Source organism: Lissotriton helveticus, chromosome 7 (genome assembly GCF_964261635.1).
Source record: "Lissotriton helveticus chromosome 7, aLisHel1.1, whole genome shotgun sequence".
NCBI classification, from domain to species: domain Eukaryota; kingdom Metazoa; phylum Chordata; class Amphibia; order Caudata; family Salamandridae; genus Lissotriton; species Lissotriton helveticus.
Window position 1 is genome coordinate 1,735,324,395 of NC_136068.1, and position 20,487 is coordinate 1,735,344,881.

A 20,487-nucleotide genomic window follows, 5' to 3' on the forward strand; every position below is an offset into this window, starting at 1 on the left:
AGCACTCTTCTGCAAAGCTGCCCCAATCACCTTCAGCACATCTTCATGTAGTGCTGGAACCGCAACTCGGGCAAAATAGAACCGGCTAGGAACCTTCCATTTAGGGCAGAGCGCTGACACTAATTCTAGAAAACCAACCCCTTCTACAAAAGAAAAAGGGAGAAGATCCAGCGCTAGCATTTTAGCCAGCTTAGTGTTATACAGACGCGCCGTTGGGTGGTTGCGTTCATATGGGGCGTCTGAAAACAACATGGTTCTAATGTTGTCCTGGACCATTTTACGGGATGATGATGATGACTTCTTCGACCCAGTTACGCTCGCTGATGAACTTTTTCGCATTGGTGTCTCACTCTGTCCCACACTCTTAGTGTGGCTCACAGGGGGTGTGCTGACAGGGGTACTGGGTGTAAGTGAAGCGTGTGACGCTTCTTCCTCCTCGTCATCATCAGATGGAACATCAACGTTTTCTCGACTTGCAATTCAGGCTTTCTTGATCTCCTCTAGGTGCGCAGACCATTGGACAGTGTGCTGTCTCTCAAGATGACCTCTCTGGCCTCCAGTCCCATAGTTGGTACCAAGCTTACCACGGCTAACTGCAAGCTTACAAATGCTACAAATGGCTCGGTTTTCCTTTTTTGTGCAAATACTAAAGAAGTCCCAAACTGCGGACTTGAAATGTCTGGGGGGGCCAGAGGAGGCGATACTGGTGGTGGTCATGCTGCTAATGCCAGATGAAGTGGAGGATGCGTATTGCTGAACTTTACTACGTTGTGCTCTTTGCCCACCACTAATTGAGGTCGAGGTGGATGGAGGTCCCTTCTGGCGAGGAAGAAATATGGAAGCAGTGGGTGGTGGTGTACTAGTTAACTTCAATGATTGTGGTGTTCCCATTGCCTCCTCGTCGACTTCATCATCACGCTCAGCAGCTTGTCGGGCTAGGGTCAAAATGTCTGTTTGCTGCATGCCCGCTGGGGCTTCAGTGACGTTAGTGATGACTGCGTCGTCGTCGTGAGAGTCTTCAGCAGCAGGAGTATACGCCACTTCTTGTTGAGCGTCATCACACTCCATAACTATGAGAGTTTCGACGACCTACCTTTTACGCTTAGCTACCTTTGTCAGATCATGGTGTGCCTCAGCCTCACTCTCAGACGGCAGTGGTGCTGGTTCCCAAGTAAGATCCATATCATCAGAAGGAGGTGGGCTTGAAGAAGATGTAGACACCACCACCCTTGATCTTTTCCTTGCTCGGGATGTGGAAGACAATGAATGATCATCAGGAGGAGTGGCTACCTCGAATGATACCTCGGCTTGATTGTCGATTTCCAGATGTGCCCCTACTTCGGGAGGAACAACTATTGTGGGCACTTGTGCCGCTCCATGCACCTCTGCTTGCTCCTCTGCTTGCGCCGCCTCTCCTTCCACATGTACTTGGGCTTGTACTTGCACATGTGGTTGTTGTTGCGGCTGTGGTTGTTCAACACTCGTCAGATGACTTACAACAACCTGTGTTGATTGAGGGACATTGCTGCTACTTTCTTGCGATGAGCCAACATCACTGGCTGATGGTGATTGAACAAGTAGACTGGCTGCCTCTGCAGCACTCAAGGGCTTGGACTTAAGTTGGCGTGGGGGTGGTGGCACTGAGCCCAATGGAGCGGGGGTGCTGCTCCCAGCTTGGTCCCCAGCAGATCCCGCTGCTGCTGTAGGCGTACTTTTTTTTTATTCCCCAAAAATGTGGCGGGCGGCACACCAGTTTGCTTGGTAACTTGCTTCTTCTGCTCCTTTCTGGCATCTTTCTTGCTAGAGGAGCTACGGGGAACTTTTTTTGGGGCCATCTTCTTCAGATGTCACTCAGAACAGCAGGCCGCAGTTGCACAAGTTGCAGAGTTGTCTGTGGCCACACGTGACGTTGTGCTGCACACACACCACAGCAGGACTTCTTCCTGGCACTGGTGGTTCTCTTGTGCACCTAAAAGCAATGGAAGACAGAGGAACATCAGTTATACAACCCAAAAAATCGACAAAAACCACAAAATTCAGCACAATACCAGCCCACCCATGCCCTCAATGATGTTTAAATTCAAGAAGACACCCCACAGAAAGACTAGACCCATGCATCACTCACTACCCCTGGGCATAATGGATGAAAGTTATGCAAAATAGGTGCACCCCAAGCACATGTTGCCTGTACCAGCACTCAAGATGGCCACCACCACCCACATGGCCAGTCCACATCAACAGTACAGCCAAAAAAAAATGAAGAACACACAAAAATCACCACAATCCAATGCCATCCAATATGTTTACATTAAAGAGAGTGCGAGCCCACAGGCAGACTCAGTTCATGCACCAATCACTACCCCTGGGCAAAAGGCCCCACCAGCAGCCCCAAAAAATCGACAAAAACCAAAAAATTCAGCACAATCCCAGCCCACCCATGGCCTCAATGATGTTTAAAGTCAAGAAGACACCCCACAGAAAGACTAGGCCCATGCACCACTCACTACCCCTGGGCATAATGGATGAAAGCTAGGCAAAATGGGTGCACGCCAAGCACATGTTGCCTGTACCAGCACTCAAGATGGCCACCACCACCCACATGGCCAGTCCACATCAACAGTACACCCCAAAAAAAACGAAAAACACACAAAAATCACCACAATCCAATGCCATCCAGGATGTTTACATTAAAGAGAGTGAGACCCCACAGGCAGGCTCAGTCCCTGTACCACCCACTACCCCTGGGCAAAAGGCCCCACCAGCAGCCCCAAAAAATCGACAAAAACCACAAAATTCAGCACAATCCCAGCAAACCCATGGCCTCAATGATGTTTAAATTCAAGAAGACACCTCACAGAAAGACTAGGCCCATGCACCACTCACTACCCCTGGGCATAATGGATGAAAGCTAGGCAAAATGGGTGCACCCCAAGCACATGTTGCCTGTACCAGCACTCAAGATGGCCACCACCACCCACATGGCCAGTCCACATCAACAGTACACCCCAAAAAAAACGGAAAACACACAAAAATCACCACAATCCAATGCCATCCAGGATGTTTACATTAAAGAGAGTGAGAGCCCACAGGCAGACTCAGTCCATGCACCACTCACTACCCCTGGGCAAAAGGCCCCACCAGCAGCCCCCAAAAATCGACAAAAATCACAAAATTAAGCACAATCCCAGCCCACCCATGGCCTCAATGATGTTTAAATTCAAGAAGACACCCCACAGAAAGACTAGGCATCCACTCTCTACCCCTGGGCATAATGGATGAAAGCTAGGCAAAATGGGTGCAGGCCTCAGACACTGCTTGTCTTCAAAATGGCCCCTTGCACCCCAAGCACATGTGGAGGGCCTGCCTGTACAAGCACTCAAAATGGCCACCAGCACCCACATGGCCAGTCCACATCAACAGAATACCCCCAAAAAAACGAAAAACACACAAAAATCACCACAATCCAATGCCATCCATGATGTTTACATTAAAGAGACCCCACAGGCAGACTCAGTCCATGCACCACTCACTACCCCTGGGCAAAAGGTCACAACAGCAGCCCCCAAAAAATCGACAAAAAACACAAAATTCAGCACAATCCCAGCCCATCCATGGCCTCAATGATGTTTAAATTCAACAAAACAGTTGTATCATGCACCCATAACTAACCCTGGTCCTACTGGATACTGTGGCTACCCACAATATATTTTATTTAATGTTCTGAAAAAGTTCCAAAATTGTAGTTGCAGCAACTGTAATGCCCCAAACAAACTTACTTGTGAAAGTTGATTTCTAATCCAAAAGTGATCCAAAGAAAGTCAAAAAGGCCTTAAATCCAAATATCCAGCAGCATCCACAAAGAGTAATCCTTCCAGGTCAAGGTCCAAATGAAAGTGACCAGCACATGAAGAAAGCACTGGGAGGAGCCTGTTGTATAGGAACAGGAAGTTGGAGACTGTGGGGCACTTCCTTCCAAAATGGACTCCTTGCTAAAAAAAGTCCAGGCAAATGTCAACCTGAGGAGTGATTCTGATAAAAATCATCATTTTCTGAAGGTTTATGCTGTTTGCTGGTGGATTTTTTGTGCGAAATTGCAAAATCTGTATTTTGCGAGTGCGAGAATGTTGCTGCCCGCCGCACCTACGTATTCGCAATTGCGAACTCTCGCGATGCGTGCTGCTGTGCAAGGTGGCAAGGCGCGATGACATAATCGCGGTCGACAAACTCCCGCGGGATCCCGCAGCAAGATCCAAAATGGCGCAGCACTAGCAAAATATCGAGAAAAACAACTCGGCAAACGCTGAATGACGGTAAGTGAACGCCGCTAGCCGCAAAATTGAATCACCAAGAAAAAAAATCCGCCGCGTGCGAATTTACGGATTTTCGGCAAATTCGCTAGAGTTCACGGACTGTGAATTTGCCGAAAATCCGCAAATTCCGTGAGCGGAACGGATTTTACGCCCATGCTTATCTCTGAGCCCATTGCTTTAATTTTAACCAGCATTTTCAATTCCATGTTTGCGACCGGCATTTCCCACCAACCTGCAAAAAGGCCTCAATTCTTCCTCTCCTGAAAAATCTGAGTAGAGTCATAATCTGAAAGATACTGTCAATTATCACCCAATTTCTAGATTACAATTTCCTGCAAAAATTGCAGATAAACTGATGAATATACAATTGGATTGGCTTTATCCATCCAGGAAAACCATCTCCTAGACACTATGCAGTTTGGGTTTAGACCTGGACATAGCACGAGACTGCTGTGATCAAGGCAACAGAGGAAATAGGGCAGCTCTGGATAAGGGAGGGACTGCAGCCGTTATTCTTATTGATCTGTTGGCGGCCTTTGATACAGTCAACCATACTTTCTTGGTTGACTGCCTTGAGGCATCTGGCATAAAAATGAAGGCTCCTGCACTGCTGAACTCGTTCTTGAAAGGAAGAGAACACACAGTTATGTTATGTTATGAGTTTGGTAGAGCCCCAGCCAAGAGGCGTCCCGGCGCTGAAGAACCACAGACACTACACTGAGAAATAGAGGGAGGGGGTAGAGCGTTCCAGAGCTTGGGTCCCAGGACCCTAAAGGAGCGGCCCCCAGTGCGGCAGAGTTTTATGCGGGGTACGTTCAGTAGGTGCTGGCCAGAAGAATGCAGGTTGCGTTGCGGCACGTACGGTGTGAGGAGAGGACGCAGTAGTTCAGGGGATCCGAGTTTAAATATTTTGAATGTCATAATGAGGGTTTTGAACTGAATTCTTGATTCGATGGGTAGCCAGTGCAGCTTGCGAATGGTGGCTCTGGCCGAGGATCTGCGGGGAAGACCAACCAAGGCTCTTGTCGCAGAATTCTGCACGCGTTGTAGTCGCGCTATTTCTCCTTTATTGGCGCCAAGAAGAAGAACATTGGCGTAATCCAAGCGGGCGAGGATAGTGGCTTGGACGATGAGTTGACGAACCTTAGCATCGAAGAAGCCAAGTATAGGGCTGAGACTCCTCAACAGGCCGACGCTGGTAGCTGCCACTTTTTTAGTGTGGTTCTGGAAGCAGAGTGAGGAGTCCATCCAGACACCTAGGTTTTTAACCAGTTGTGTTTGACAGATACACTTCTAAATCTTTCTCTCTTACATGTGGGGTCCCACAATGGTCCTCTCTAAGCCCCATACTGTTCAACCACTATGTAAAAGAACAGGCTTCACTGATCCAATCTTTGGATTTTACCTCACTTCCTAAGCAGATGACACACAAATTGTGCTGTAAGCTCTCAATAACGCCAACATTATAGCTTCTCAGCTCCATGATTGTGGATGATGCTTCTCAAACCCTTGACCAAAATATGTCTCCTAATTCTACTGGATTTATCCTCTCATTCAACACAGTCAACCATGAGAAACTACTTGATCGCCTCGAATTCAGGATGGGAGTAAGGGGAACCATTCTCAAATGGTTTAGATGTTTTCTCAGGATGCACACCTAGAGATTCTTAGTCAACAGTAACTTTTCTGCTCCTTCCCCAATAACGATCGGAATCCCCCAAGGATCAACTCTTTCCCCAACCCTCTTCATTCTCTACCTTGAACCGTTAGCTGAATTACTACATACCACCAACATCTCCTTCCACATGTATGCCAATGATACCCAGATCTACATCAAAATCTCATCTCTGGAGGAGATCTACCCTTTGAATGAGGCCCTATAGCTGACTGTTCAATGGCTCGCCTGCAACCATCTCAAACTAAATGCACAAAAAACAGAGTTCCTTCTAATCTCTGCCCCTAAAAGTAACACTGACATCCGGGAATGGACCAAGTCGATCACAGCACTAAATTGCACACCGACCATAGTGACATCTGCCAAATTTCTCAGAATAATCCTAGAGAGCAACCTGAATATGCAAGACCACATAAACTCGATGGCTTAAACTGTCAGGTTTCACATGAGCTACATGAGGAAACTAAAATCTTACCTTGATCCCACAGACCTAAAAATGGCAGTCCAGGCATTAGTTATCTCCAGAATTGAATATGGATGCTCTACCCTTTGAGGCCTGCCCAAGATCTCAACGGCCCCCCTAAAAGCTTGCCTCAACACCGCCGCCAGACTCTTAACAGGCTCAAGCAAATTTGACCACATCACACCGCATCAGAAGGCGCTGAACTGGCTTCCTCTTGAAGCCAGAATCCAACTCAAAACTGGCATGTATCACCCACAAAGCGCTACACACAAAATCCCGTGCATATCTCACCAGAATATTATGGTTTCTGGAGGAGCCAAAAACTCCCGGTCTGCTGGAGACTTTGTGCTACAACCACCCCGCTTCCGAAAGGAAAAAACGTACAATCATGCTGTTGGACTTGGCCTTTTTTGCAGGGTCATCCCTGAACTTTTTGCCTTCTTCCTGTATTTTGTCCGACCTGTTTTTGTTGGTTTTATGACTCTGGGAACTTTACCACTGCTGATCAGTGCTAAAGTGCACATGCCCTCCCTATTGTAAATTGATGTATGGATTAGAGACTCCATGATTGGCTTATTTGATTTACTGTCAGACCCTATTACAGTGCACTGCGGGTGCCCAAGGCTGGTAAATCAAATGCTGCTGGTGGGCTTGCAGCACTGGTTGTGCCACCCACAGAAGCAGCCTGTAAAGTGTGTCTCAGGTGTGCCATTGCAGAGCCATTGTGCAGTCTGGTACTGCCATGTCGACTGGGAAAGTGCACCCACTTCCCAGTCCCTAAACCTTCCCTTTTCTGCATATTAGTCACCCCTCTGGTAGGCCCAAGGGTAGGGTGCATTGTAGGTAAAAGGTAGGACATGCCCTGGTGTATGTGGCATGTCCTAATAGTGAATTACAGCCATTTTTGCTTTTCTCTATTATAAGGCTACCTGTTCCCCAAGGCCAGAATGGGCAGTTTGATTATTGCATCTTATAATCCTAACTGACTCAGGGAACTAGGTAGAAATTCGAGTTTAGTATGCCTGAACTCAGAATGGTAAAATACATATTTTAGTGAAGTTGGTTTTAACATTCTGTGTTTGAAAATACCACTTTTAGAAAGTAGGTATTTTCTTGCCCATCTATCCAAGCCTGCCTCTGCTAGATTGCGTATTCCTTGTCTGGAGTTTGAGTGACAGGGGCTGGGGGATTCCAGGAAACAGGGTGAGTCAGCACAGAGCTGAATAGAGCTATCTGCATGTAGATGGGTGAGAGGAGTTGCACCTGGGACCTGAATAGGGCTGGGCCTCCCTTCCACAATGCTGGGTCCACCTACTGCGGTGCGTCTGATGTTCCTGGCCTACACTGTCAAAGGAAAGAAGGAGTCTTGTCAACAAAGTGCTCCAGGACTGCACAGAACAGGTTTGGACTGGGTACAGGACCCTCTGCCTTCAGAGGAAAACGCATTTGCTAGTATAATTGAGGGGACCCAGACCCCAGAGAATTAGATCACTTTTGGGAAACAAGAAGAACCTTTGCTGAGGAGGGGAATCAGAGAGAAACTGAAGGAAGAGACGATCCCTATGCTGAGTGCTGTTTGGGGGATTGGTCTGCAGTGGTTGCCTGACTGCCAAAGAAAGGAGAAAGGACTTTGTGCTACTTTCAAGTCAACTTGTAAAGGATCTCCAAGGGCTTGAGATAGAGCTTGCCTCCTGCTGAAGTCTCAGGAACAATAGACTTCACCAACCAGCTCCCCAGCCTTCCCTTGCTGGGAATTGAAGTGCCTGCTGTTGAGCTGAGCCTTCAGAGAGACTGCGTGTCACTGGGAGCTGGAAGCATGACTCAAGACGAAGAAGCGTGTCGCCCCCACAGCCGTTGTCGTTGCATCACCGGAGAAGAGTGTTGTCGTTGCAGCAGACGCCGTCACAACACTGGAGAAGCGTGCCGCCACTGTCACCATTGCATCGCCCGAAGCGCCTCGCATCAACGGAGCAGAGTGTCGCCGTCACAGCAGACACATCGCATCACCAGAGAAGCGTGTCACATGGCCTGTCGCGGCTCAGAAGAATCGTTGAGTCACCGCGCAGCTGTCGGGCGTGCATGCATCATTGTCGCATCAAGAAGAAAACGCCATTTTTGTTTCTTTGCACCGGATCTTCATCGCATCACGACGCTGCTAGTCGCATTGCCAAGGAAGCGCAGTAAGAAACCGACACATCACCTCCCCACGCAGAGAAGAACTGACGCATCCCCTATGCAGCAGTAGGGACCCGATGCATCACTGTTCTTGCGTGTAAGGAGCCAATGCATTACCTTCCCTGCAACACTTTCGTTGTATAGCATTACGCTTCCTAAGGTAAATTGAACTTAAAGTGTCGCATTTTACATCTAAAGAGAACTAAGCTATTTCTACAATTTTTGAAGTACAGTATTGTGGATTATTGTCGTTTGTGGTCTTGTGTTAAGTCTAAATAAAAATACTTATTTTTATACTACAACTTGTGTGGTGTCCAACTGTAGTGTTGTCACTGGGTTACTGTATGTGTTCACAAATGCTTTACACATTGCCTCCGAGTTAAGCCTGTCTGCTCGTGCCAAGCTACCAAGGAGGTGAGCAGGGGTTATCTTATGAGTGTACCCCCTTACCTTGACTAGACGCAAGGGTCCCTATTTGGTCAAAGGTACCTACCTCTGCCAACTGGAGACCCCCAAATCTAACATTGGTGGTCAGCGGTGAGGATTCTGTACTTGCATTTGTGACTCATAAACAGTGATTGGTGAACACTACTGGTGAGTGCAGACCAAACGCAACCATATACATTATGGTAGATTGTTTTTCCTGGGATTTTCTATTTTTGCGAAGAACTACCAAGTTTAACCTTCATAGATAGAGCAGAATCCATAGCATTCTTGATTTTGATTGGGAAGAGGAGTAACTAGAATGCTACAATGTGAAACAGCTGAAGCACTTCTGCAGGAGATTTAAAGTTGCTATGACCGGTCTCTCCAAGAAGGAAGAGTTCCAAAAGGTGCTGAGGGCCTGGGTCGAAGCAAGGAATACCCCTGAGAATGAGAAAGTGGCTGAAAATGCAGAGGAGCAGCTGGTAGGGCCATTGGGTCTAGGGGGGAGGAGAGCACCTTCCCCAGCAGGTATCGGTGTTTCTGTCAAGGGCCTGTCCTCAGACGAGCTGGAGGACAGGGATAAGAGTAGGATGCATGAGATGGAGCTGACCAAGCTCAAGTTGAATGAGCAGTTAGAATGCAAACTAGGAAATTGGCCCTAGAGGAAAAGAGGATGCAGTTTCAGCATGAGTTAAGAATGAGGGATCTTGATTTGGAGCTCGAGAGGCTTGAAGCCATGAGTGTCTCAGCCCAGAAAAGAGAAATACATGAAGCTCAGGAAGTGAGCTTTGCTGAGTTGGAGGTGGAATCCAGCTCAGATGGTGGCAGCAAAATTGAGTTATCTAGTGCTGAGGGAGCAGTACATACACCCAGAGATGTGGCACCTGACTTGAAGGAGGGGGTTAATTTTCACCAGGATGATCAAGGACACGAGGTAGCTCCAGTAGTGTGCAATGTCCCTGAGGAAAATGGGAAAACTGACGCAGGGGTTCATGGTCCTAGTGCTGGGAGAGACACTCTACTGATTCTAGATGAGAGGTGCAGGGAGAGGGGTTCCCCCAAGGTTGAAGTCCTTGCATGTGAGTGTGAAGACCGCCCAGAAGAGTGTGGGTTGAATGACAGAGACAGTCAGTTACTGTCTTGCCAATCTCAGGAGAGTGGTGTGGAGTATGTGTGTGAGGCACTGGATGGTGAGGTAAAGGATAGTATGGTTAACCCTTGTGTAGGGCTATGTGATTCAATTGTTGTAAAGCATATTGTAAGTCCTTTTTTCCAGAGCTATGCCAATACCTGCTGGAGGGTGAGATCTCTGACAGCAGGGAGCTCACCTTGGACGTAGACCTTTTGGTGGATTCCGGTGGGTCTGGAGAGGCATAGGGGAGCGACCCTGAGGGGACTGGCTCCGGTATCTTCCGGAACTGTGTGGTGGAAGAGGTTCAGAGTAGCTCAGCTAGGTCCCGGTTGTAGTGGTAGGGGTGCAGGGGCTCACATCCTGTCTCAATGGGGACGGAGTGCATGTCCCAAGATGGATGCCCGAAACCCAGTCTCAGAGCCTGGATGGTTCTTTAAGAGAACACAAGGTGGGGAGCCTAGGCTGTCTTGAAGGGATGCCCATTGAGGGGATCCCCTAGTGTCTGGTGAACTGGGAGTGTTTGTAAGCAGGCCTCCACCAGTTCTGGTGTCTGGCAGTGCCATTTCCTAAGTGAAAGGTGCAGAAGTCCAGATTGAGGGGTGAGAGCGTGAAAGAGTCCCCAGTGGAAGAACCAGTGGGTCAGGGGCCAGCCAGAAGGGCTGAGTCACCAAGGAATGACCATGGTGACACCACTTCTATCCTGGGGGATCTTCACGCGCTGTCAGATGGACAGGGGTCAGGAGATCTGCGCCGGGAAGACTGTCACACGACACATGAGTTATGTGTCGGGGAGGGTATATGCACTCCCCAGGTAGTCCTGGTTTGCCAGGCATGTGTTAAAACACAGGGCTTGGTCCCTGGGTTGGGAAACCAGGTTCAGGTGTTGTCTGACCTGGAGGAAGGGGCAACTGTAATCAGTGTCCTGACCAATGTAGCTTCTAGGGGTACCACTCCAGTTGGGAGGGTGCAGTGCTCTGCAAGGGGGTGCAGAGGGAGTCCTCACCTCTGACCCTGGTGCAGCCTGAGGGTTTAGACCCTAGGTGGGAGGGCCAGGTTTAGGTTGTCCCCCCTGACCTGGAAGCCCAGTTGCAGGATAGAACCCCTGAACTGGTGCGCGAATTGTGCAGGACACCGGCTAGAGCCACCCTGACAATTCTGGAAGGGGGTACCGCTCCAGGTAGGAGGGTACAGAGCCCCAAGGTGGAGGACCGGGTGTGGGAGAGCCCACCCCAGTCTCTTGTCCAGCCGTCGGGTACCAGTCTGGGGCTGGTGGGTCAGTGTCACGATGGCATACCTGACCTGACAGGAGGAAGAGTGGAAAAAGGTTGCCAAGCACCTGGGGCTACTGTTCCCCTCTCTCTGATGCCACAGAGGTTTGGGAGCCCTTAGCGGCATAAGGCGTGGGTCTCGAAGGAAAGAAGGGGTCTAGTCAACAAAGTGCTCCAGGACTGCACAGAACTGGGTACAGGACCCTCTGCCTTCAGAGGAAAAAGGATTTGCTAGTATAAAAGAGGGGACCCAGAATTAGATCACTTTTGGGAAAGAAGAAGAACCTTTGCTGAGAAGAGAGACAAGAGAGAAACTTAAGGAAGAGACTATCCCTAAGCTGAGTGCTGTTTGGGGGATTGGCTTACAGTGGTTGCCTGACTGCCAAAGAAAGAAGAAAGGACGTAGTGCTACTTTCAAATCTACTTGTAAAAGATCTCCAAGGGCTTTAGATAGAGCTTGCCTCCTGCTGAAGTCTCAGGGACAACAGACTTCACCAACCAGCTGCCGTGCCTTCTCTTGCTGGGAATCGAAGTGCCTGCTGTTGAGCTGGGCCTCCTGAGAGACTGCTTGTCGCTGGGAGCTGGAGGCGCGACTCAAGACAAATAGGCATGTCGCCACCGCAGCCGTTGTCTTTGGATCACCGGAGAAGAATGTCGCCATCGCAGCAGATGCCATCGCATCACCGGAGGAGCGTGTCGCAGGGCCTGTTGGAGCTCAGAAAAATCGTTGTCACCGCACGGCCGTCGGGCGTGCACGCATCGTTATCGCATCAAGAAGAAGAGGCAATATTTGTTTCATTGCACCAGATCTTCACTGCATCACGGCGCTGCGAGTCACATCCCCAAGGAAGCGCAGTAAGAAACCGATGCATCACCTCCCGAGGCAGACAAGAACCGAAACATCCCCAACACAGCAGTAGGGAACCGACGAATCACCGTTCTTGCGTGTAAGGAACCAACGCATCACCTTCGCTGCAACACTTTCGTTGTATAGCGTTAAGCATCCGAAGATACGTTGAACTTAAAGTGTCGCAATTTACATCTAAAGAGAACTAAGCTATTTCTACCATTTTTGAAGTAAGTATTGTGGATTTTTGGCGTTTGTGGTCTTGTGTTAAGTTTATATAAAAATACTTATTTTTATACAACAACTTGTGTGGTGTCCATCTGTAGTGTTGTCACTGGGCTTCTGTATGTGTTCACAAATGCTTTACACACTGCCTCTGAGATAAGCCTGTCTGCTCGTGCCAAGCTACCAAGGTGGTGAGCAGGGGTTATTTTAGGAGTGTACCCCCTTGCCCTGACTATATGCAAGGGTCCCTGTTTTGTCAAAGGTACCTACCTCTGCCAACTAGAGACCCCCAAATCTAACACATGCTTCTCTGGGCCGCAACAAGAATCTGGAACTCGCTGCTATCTTTCATCAGAAGAATTCCCTCTCTGTCAATATTTAAAAAGATAGCCAAAACCTTCCTAATGGGCAAGTTTCTCCCATAAATCATTGTATACACCCTGTTATTCTCCAAATGTTTCACTCCCTTCTATCCCTACGTATGTTTTTCTTTATTTGACTATTTCATACTTGTATACAATGTGTTATCCCTGTAAAGCGCTCTGATACCCTAACGGGTCACGTTTGCACTCCATAAAACACAAAATAAATAAATAAATAAATGATTGCATGTGGGCTATCAGTGTCTGGATGGGTAATCAAAGCCTAAAGTTATACTTGGATAAGACTGAAGTTATTTGCTTTGGGAACACTCCCCAAGTCCAGATTCCCTCCATCTTGTCCCTGGAAATAGCACCACTCCCAATTCCAGTTACGAAAGATAAAAGCTTAGGTGTGGTAATTGACGACATGAATTTCAGTTGTCAAATCAATTCCGTAGTTTCTTCCTCAATTAGTACTTTGAGGATAATTAAGAAAATCCTCCCCATCATTTCACAGAATGCCAAAAAAACAGTAATCACAACCTTAGTTCTATCAAAAATTGATTACTGCAACGGGTTGTACTTGAACCCACAAAAACAATTCCTTTATAAATTACACATTTTGCAAAATGCGGCAGCCAGGTTGCTTTTGTGTATTCTAAAAATTTCAAGCAGACAATCAGGGGTCTTTACTGGCTGACAGTTAGAAACCTCATTAAACTCAAGGCGCTGTGTATAACCTATAAAGCTCTGCATGAAAACGACTCTGAATTCCTAAAACACACATTCAAATGGTACAAACCCAACAGGAATCTAAACTGTCTAGGAGCAAAGAATTTTGTTCTCTAGATTTAAGAGGGTGAAATTGGGATGAAGTAGTTTTGCTTACAGAGCCACCAAATACTGGAATCTCCTTCCCTCAACATCAGGGTTGCCCCTTTTCTGCTTGCCTTCAGAAGGCTCCTAAAAACATAGCTTTTTAATTATTAATTTTATTTACAGCTTTTTCAGTTGTGTACTAGCTGTTGCTAGCACCAAGACACCTCAGGGTCGATGTGTGGTCTACACGTTTTTTTAATATAGCATAACAATCACCATTGCATGTATTGATTTTGTTTGAGATCAGGGACACATCTAATGCTATCTGTAGGCAGACCCAAGCAAGTACGTGTCATTTTCTAAAATATAAAACCTTGACTATTTTACAGGTAATATTGTAATAGCAACATAAAAATTAGAGGGTGCTTCGGGTATATCGTTATGGGTGTTATCAGAAATTGTATTTGCTTGAGCATGCAAAAATGAATTGTGCCATTCTGATTAATACACATTAATAAACTGTTTTTTTAGGCATTTTTATAACACTCAGAAAATGTAAATACTTCTAAATTAACTCTAGAAATATTTCAAAATATTGCGTGGGATAGCAATTTTTGGGAATTCCTTAAGTGTGATAGAAACAAAGGGGCTTATTTACGAGTTTTTCACATAGTGCCGCAAGTAGCCTTGCTGTTTTGCACTGCGTGACAGGGAAGGAGCAGGAATGCCATTAGAAGGCAATACAGCATATTCCTTCCTTTTTTCCTGTGCTGGTGCCATGTTGACAGCCAAAGCAGTCCTCTGTTGCATGCAGGATTGTTTTTGTGCAGGAAGGGGTAACTTCCTGCACAAAAGTAATTCTGAGAGGCAAATTACTCTTTCTGTGTATGCTGCATTTTGCAGCACATAGAAAGAGGAAGTAATGAGGGGGAATGATGATATTTCTCATCTCTATGCCTCCCTAGGAAGGCCTATCTTTTTGCTGCATTCCCAGGTGTACTAATTCTGGTAAACCTGGGAATGCGTAAAAAATAATGAGAGTTGCAAGGGAACAGTCACGTAACGCCCATGGAACTCCTCCCTTGTACAGAGTAAGGCAACGCAGCAGTTTGAGCTGTGTTGCTTTAGTCCAAGTTTATGGTGCCACTCAGGGCCACGCAAAGTGGCCTTGCGTGGCTTAATGAATCTACCTTAAGGATTCCGTCATGCATGTACCACTTTGCGTGCTGCAAACAGGATGCCAACCGCTCGTATGTATGCCACCAAAATGTTTGTTTTTGCGCTATGGTTTTATGAGTAAAATCGCACCTAAATGCACATTTTGTGGCCATTTCACTGGGAAATGTTCTGTATGTAAATGATCATGTGCTATCACACAATGATATTTGATATATATTGATATTATATATTTGAGACAGTGTGCTCCAACATGCACCATCAGCTGCATGCCACGCCCTTACAACTCACCTGTTTAATTGGTGTGGCTCAATTGCTACACTTGTCTCTATGACGTCTGTGATGTAACATTGATGGCAGCTCCCGAGTCTGAAAACAGATCCACCACCACTGATAAGTATTACATTTGTGAGCCAGAATGTGAGCCAGAATGCTGGTAGAAATTACTCTAATTAGTTACTTACACAATGGGCACCAATCACAATCTTTTATTTATTCCTAAGTAGTAAACAATGTAACTGCTAACTGTTTGCAATTTAAAAAGTAGTTTAACAAGCGTTTCTGTAAATGATTTGTGAAAGCCACGAGAAGAAGATTTTTTATAAATAGTTTTTAAACGGATCAATATTCTGATCAATATGTGGGTTATGTCTCTGCAGGTGACTCGAAGAGGATCTATTGAAATTTCCTACAATCGCGATGTCGGTTCTGAAAATGTCTTCCTTGGGCCTTCTGCTCCTCAATGTTCTCCTCCTTTTGATCTCACTCTCAACCACTCACTGGATAGACAACCCTGTCGGGCATTTTGGCCTTTGGCGCTTCTGTATTCCACTTGGTTGTGGCACCGTCCAATCAGCCTGTAAGAAAGCAATTTAAATTGTCAATATTCCAAACACCCAGAGATATAGGATTGCAGCATAGAGGTTTATGTGGACACAGAATGTGGTACACAAAAGAGGATCTTTGGGCAGCATGAAGGGCTGGGGATCCCTTACTTACAACATCTCTATAGTTAAGGGACTATTTTCTCGGGTGCAAGAAACCAAGGGGCATATTTACAAGGGCTTTATCTCCGCTTTTTTGGCTTTTAAAACCAAAAAAGCGGAGATACAACTATTGCCCTATTAACAAGAGGGTGCTAACATGCATTCGTGTTTTTTAGAACCCTTTTACCCAATGCATTCCTTTGCATCTCTAATGAGATACAAAGTGGGCGTAACTGGGCAGTACAACCTTGTATATCGCTGATGTGCAAATTGTGATATTTACACGACTGCCAATGCATTTTAGCAGACTTTAGTTTTGGGCAAAAACTGCTGTTTTCGCCAAAAACTAACGTCTGCTGAAATGCGGACTGAGGCATAACTAATATTGGGTGGATTGTGCAGATACGACCCTGTAGGTCATATCAGCAAAGTTATCGCCGTTTTGCAGGGAACATCGCTGGAAAACCAGCGATGTTCCCTGCAAAACGGCATTTTCCTCGCTATCACTGGTAATTATATCGCCCTGGGGAAACGCATTGTAAATAACGCGCTAACAGGGCAATATAATCCAGCGATAGACGGCGATAAATAGAAAAGCGATACGCACTCTTTGCGTTTATTTATCGCCGTCCTTGTAAATACGCCCCAAAGATTTGAATTTGTATATGTACTCATAGCATTCAAAAATGAGCTAATTTATTTAGTATGTTAACTCTAGTATAGGTTTTTCTGGTGTTTTACTAGCATATTGAGGTATATAGAGCTGAATTTATATCCACTGTAAAAGTATTGAATGCCAATTGACAGAATACTATATCTGTACTCCCCAAATTATGCCTAATTTAACAATATGTTTGACACCTATAATGTGCTTGACTTCGATATTTTGGAACACATTGGTTTATTTCTTCTAGCCAGACTACTGAGAATCAACTATCACTTAAGTTAAATTACTAGAAACCTCTAGTCTGTCACTTTGAATTTCCTTGCAGAAATTACAGAAGAGAGAGACTTTTGTTTGAAGACTTTCACTTTAACAATTTAGAGTTTAAAATGTGGGTGGATCCTGAAGCATCACAAAAAAAACGTATACAAAACTTAAAGAAGACGACGCCAGAATTATGGATTACTAATTGCAAAAAAACCTGAAAACTGTTTGCAATTAGTGATCATTAAAGAATTTACGAACTCACTGATGTACTAAAATGCAAGTTTGTAAAATTACCATTTGGAATAGGTTGTAATACAACCTATGTCATGAATATTAATAATGTAGTTCGAAAATTGCGAATCGCTCAGATTGGTTATCACATGGATGGTGACCTGCTAGAGTAAGCAGAATATGAGGTCTGTTATCGCCTTTCAATAAAGTAAAGTTTTTTTTTTTTTAAAAACCTTGTTGTCCCTTACCCGTAAATAAAACAAGGAGGCATTGAAAAAAGAAAGGGATTTTTTTGGGGGGGAGAGTTGTAATGGGTATCCTGTACCTCTTCCTACTCTTCAACAAACAAACCCTTTTCTTAATATTCACATAAGTAAAGGGGTGACTGAACCGAAATTCCTGAGAATAAACATTATTTCTTAAAAGATTGTGGGCCTGAAATGATCTCTGTTCTGTTGTGCTAAACCCCCCACTGGAGGATTCTATACAGCTACAGGATTGTTGCACAGAATAATAATACCAGAGGGATCGCATGGAGGGGATAATTCTATCTGTAGATCCTGGAATCCTCTATTAGGAGATTGAGCATTTCCTCCATAATTGAGAGGATCGTCAATCACCACTCGATTCTAAATCCGATCTTCTGTTATCTTTACCTTCAACAATCAGGTAACATATTTGCATGGCTCGGTCTTCATGAGGAGTGAACCCAGTGCTTAATTTGTGCAAAACTAAGTGCAAGGGCCCTTCTCTGGAGGCCCTGAAGCTTGCACCATCCGTCGCTATTTCCAGCACTGCCAATATCTGTACCAACACAATGACTAACCGTAGCACTCTTCAAGTGTGACAAGTCACACTATTCCAGTCCCCAATGCTATAAGAATGGCTTGGGCGGCAGGTATTAGTCATTAATAAGATATATTGAATTAACAAGCAACTGTTGTGCACATCTAACAAATTAGTTGAACAGTCCCACCATGAGGCAGACTGTCATAAGTGCTGGTGTTGACAATTAAGTGTTGGTGCCGAGCACCGGAAACCTCGGGGTTAAATTAAGCACTGTGAACCCCACCCCCTCAAAATCTATCAAAAGTCTTGTTAGGCACTCCTCTTGATCACACCTGAACAGTACACTTTGACAGATGTATGTGTGCTACTGTGTATTTGTAGAGCATGGGCCTTGGTACAAAAGTGGCAATGTACAAGGTGGGTGAAGGGTTATTTTATGGGTGGTGTACCAGTGGTGGGGTATCCCTTCCTGTAGAAAGTGAGGCTGGGGTACCTATTTACTTATGAACAAAGTGTTCTTTGGAAAAATAAATTCCATTACTTTCAGAAATGCAGAAGGCATGGAGCTTGGCAGATCTTGAAAGATGGTTTCAGATGTGCAATGGGAAGAAATTACTTATTAGTCATGATATTGTAAGACTTGTCTTAGCCATGGCCAGGAAGGAAAACCTCACAAGGACACCACTCAAGGTTCCTCATACTATCAAATGATAACTCATGTTAAGGGGCAGTGTCTAACTCTCTACATTGATTGCTTCCAGCTGACATAGACGCCGTCCGTGCCTTCATCATCATCTCCTTCCTGCTATTGCTGGGGGCTGCCACCTTGCAAATCCTTGAAATATGGTCCAAGAATGTTCTGAATGGGGCTAATAAACAGAAGTTTACTGCAATATTGAGCTTTGGTGCAGGTAAATCATGAAATTTAAAATATACTCATCTCGCTTTTGTGTGGGTCTCCAAAGTTTACAGCAATTGTATTATTGCATTCTACACCCTACAACATAGTTGAACAATTGAAATTCGTGAGATTGATTTAATAATAGGTCACCAGCCTGTGCATGGTTTCCAGGATCTCTCTCTGCCCAGGTCACTCTAAACACAAATTTTATATTGGCATTGATCTGATTGATCGGTATAAATAGGTTCTGTTAGACCTGGCATCATTGGCGTGGGTTTCCCCAGAATTATTTGCCTTTACCTCCTGTTATTTTGCTGTGTGTTGGACTTTATTTTTGCTGGTCTAGATTCTTTGGGCACTTTGCCACTGCTGTTCAGTGCCAAAGTGCAAATGCTCCCTGTAAATTGTTGTTATGGCTTGATGTTTCCATGATTAGTTTATTTAGTTTACTGTTAAGTCCCTAGTATAGTGCACTCTGTGTGCCTAGGGCCTGTAAACCAAATGCAGCTATTGAGCCTGCAGCACAGATTGTGCCACCTACAAAAGCAGCCTTGCAACAAGGTCTCAGGCCTGCCATTGCAGTGCCTGTGTGCCATCTAGTACTGCTATGTTGACCTGGCAAGTGTACCTAATTGCCAGACCCTAACCTTCTCTTTTTCTACAGGTGAGTCACCCCTAAGGTAGGCCCAAGTACCCCTGCGGGAATGGTGCAGTGTATGTGAAAGGTAGGACATGCCCTGATGTGTGTGGCATGTCCTAATAGTGAAATACTGACAATTTTGTTTTTCACTATTGTAAGGGTAGCTGGCCCATAGGATAGAGTGGGAAGTTTTCTCATAAGATCTCATGAGCATTACTGCCCCGGTGAACAAGATAGGAAAATAACGTTTGCCTGAACTCAGAATGTTAGGATGCATCTTTTAGTGAGGGTGATTTTTACATTCTGGGTTGGAAAATACCACTTTTAGAGAGTAGGTATTTTCTTGCCTAACCATCTAGTGTGCCTATAATAGGTTGTGTATTGACTGTCTGGCTTTGGTGTGGCAGGGGATATGCATTCTGTTCAGACAGCCACTTGGGGGGTCGGGTGTAACCTGCCTTTCCAGGGTGAGTCAGGGCTGTGTTGAATAGACTTGGGCTGAATTCAGAGAAGGGGGGAGGAGGATATTTCTTTCACACATGAATGGGCCCAGTCTGCCAAGGACAATGTGGTCTCCATCTCCTGCCAGGAAGCTGCACCAGAGAGGACAGAACTGGTTTTGGCTGGGAGAAGTGCTTTTCTTCCGCCGAGAACAAAGGATTTTGTATTATAAAAAGAGAGGCCCAGACTCCAGGCTGTTAGAGCACTACTGTGAAGCAGGAGGAACCTTTGCCAAGGAGAAGAGCTGGAGAAACTGAGGAGGAATGCTGTCCCTATGCTGTTTGGTGTCTGGGGTTGACCTGCAGTGGCTACTTTCTGCCATGGAAAGGGAGAAGGACTTTGCTGTTTGCTGTGTCCCCTGCCTGAGGAAGTTCTCCAAGTGCTTTAAGAAGAGCTTGCCTCCTGTTCTGAAGTCTCAGGGACATAAACAAACCCCTGAACTTCCTTGCTGGGAGTTCTGACCTGCCAGGAGGTGCCTATAGCTGTTTTGGGCCTCTGGAGTTTGGTCTGGCTGTTGGGAGCTGGAAAAGTAATGCAATGCCAAGAAGCGCAACACATCCATACCTGTTCCCGATGCATTGTCAAAGAAACCAACGCAGCACCTGCCTGTGGCTCGGGATATGCTGCATG

At 45.9% G+C, this 20,487-nt stretch overlaps 1 protein-coding gene across 1 annotated transcript in view; it reads left to right on the forward strand.

The window, feature by feature from the left end:
- The window catches only part of LOC144767660 (lens fiber membrane intrinsic protein-like), a 222,620-nt gene that overhangs the window by 75,196 nt on the left and 126,937 nt on the right, over window positions 1-20,487 (forward strand). Inside the window, exons 2-3 of the mRNA XM_078651055.1 lie at window positions 15,538-15,737; window positions 18,577-18,726. Coding sequence (XP_078507181.1) covers window positions 15,578-15,737; window positions 18,577-18,726 — 310 coding nt within the window. The 5' untranslated portion in view covers window positions 15,538-15,577. The remainder of the gene's footprint in view (window positions 1-15,537; window positions 15,738-18,576; window positions 18,727-20,487) is intronic.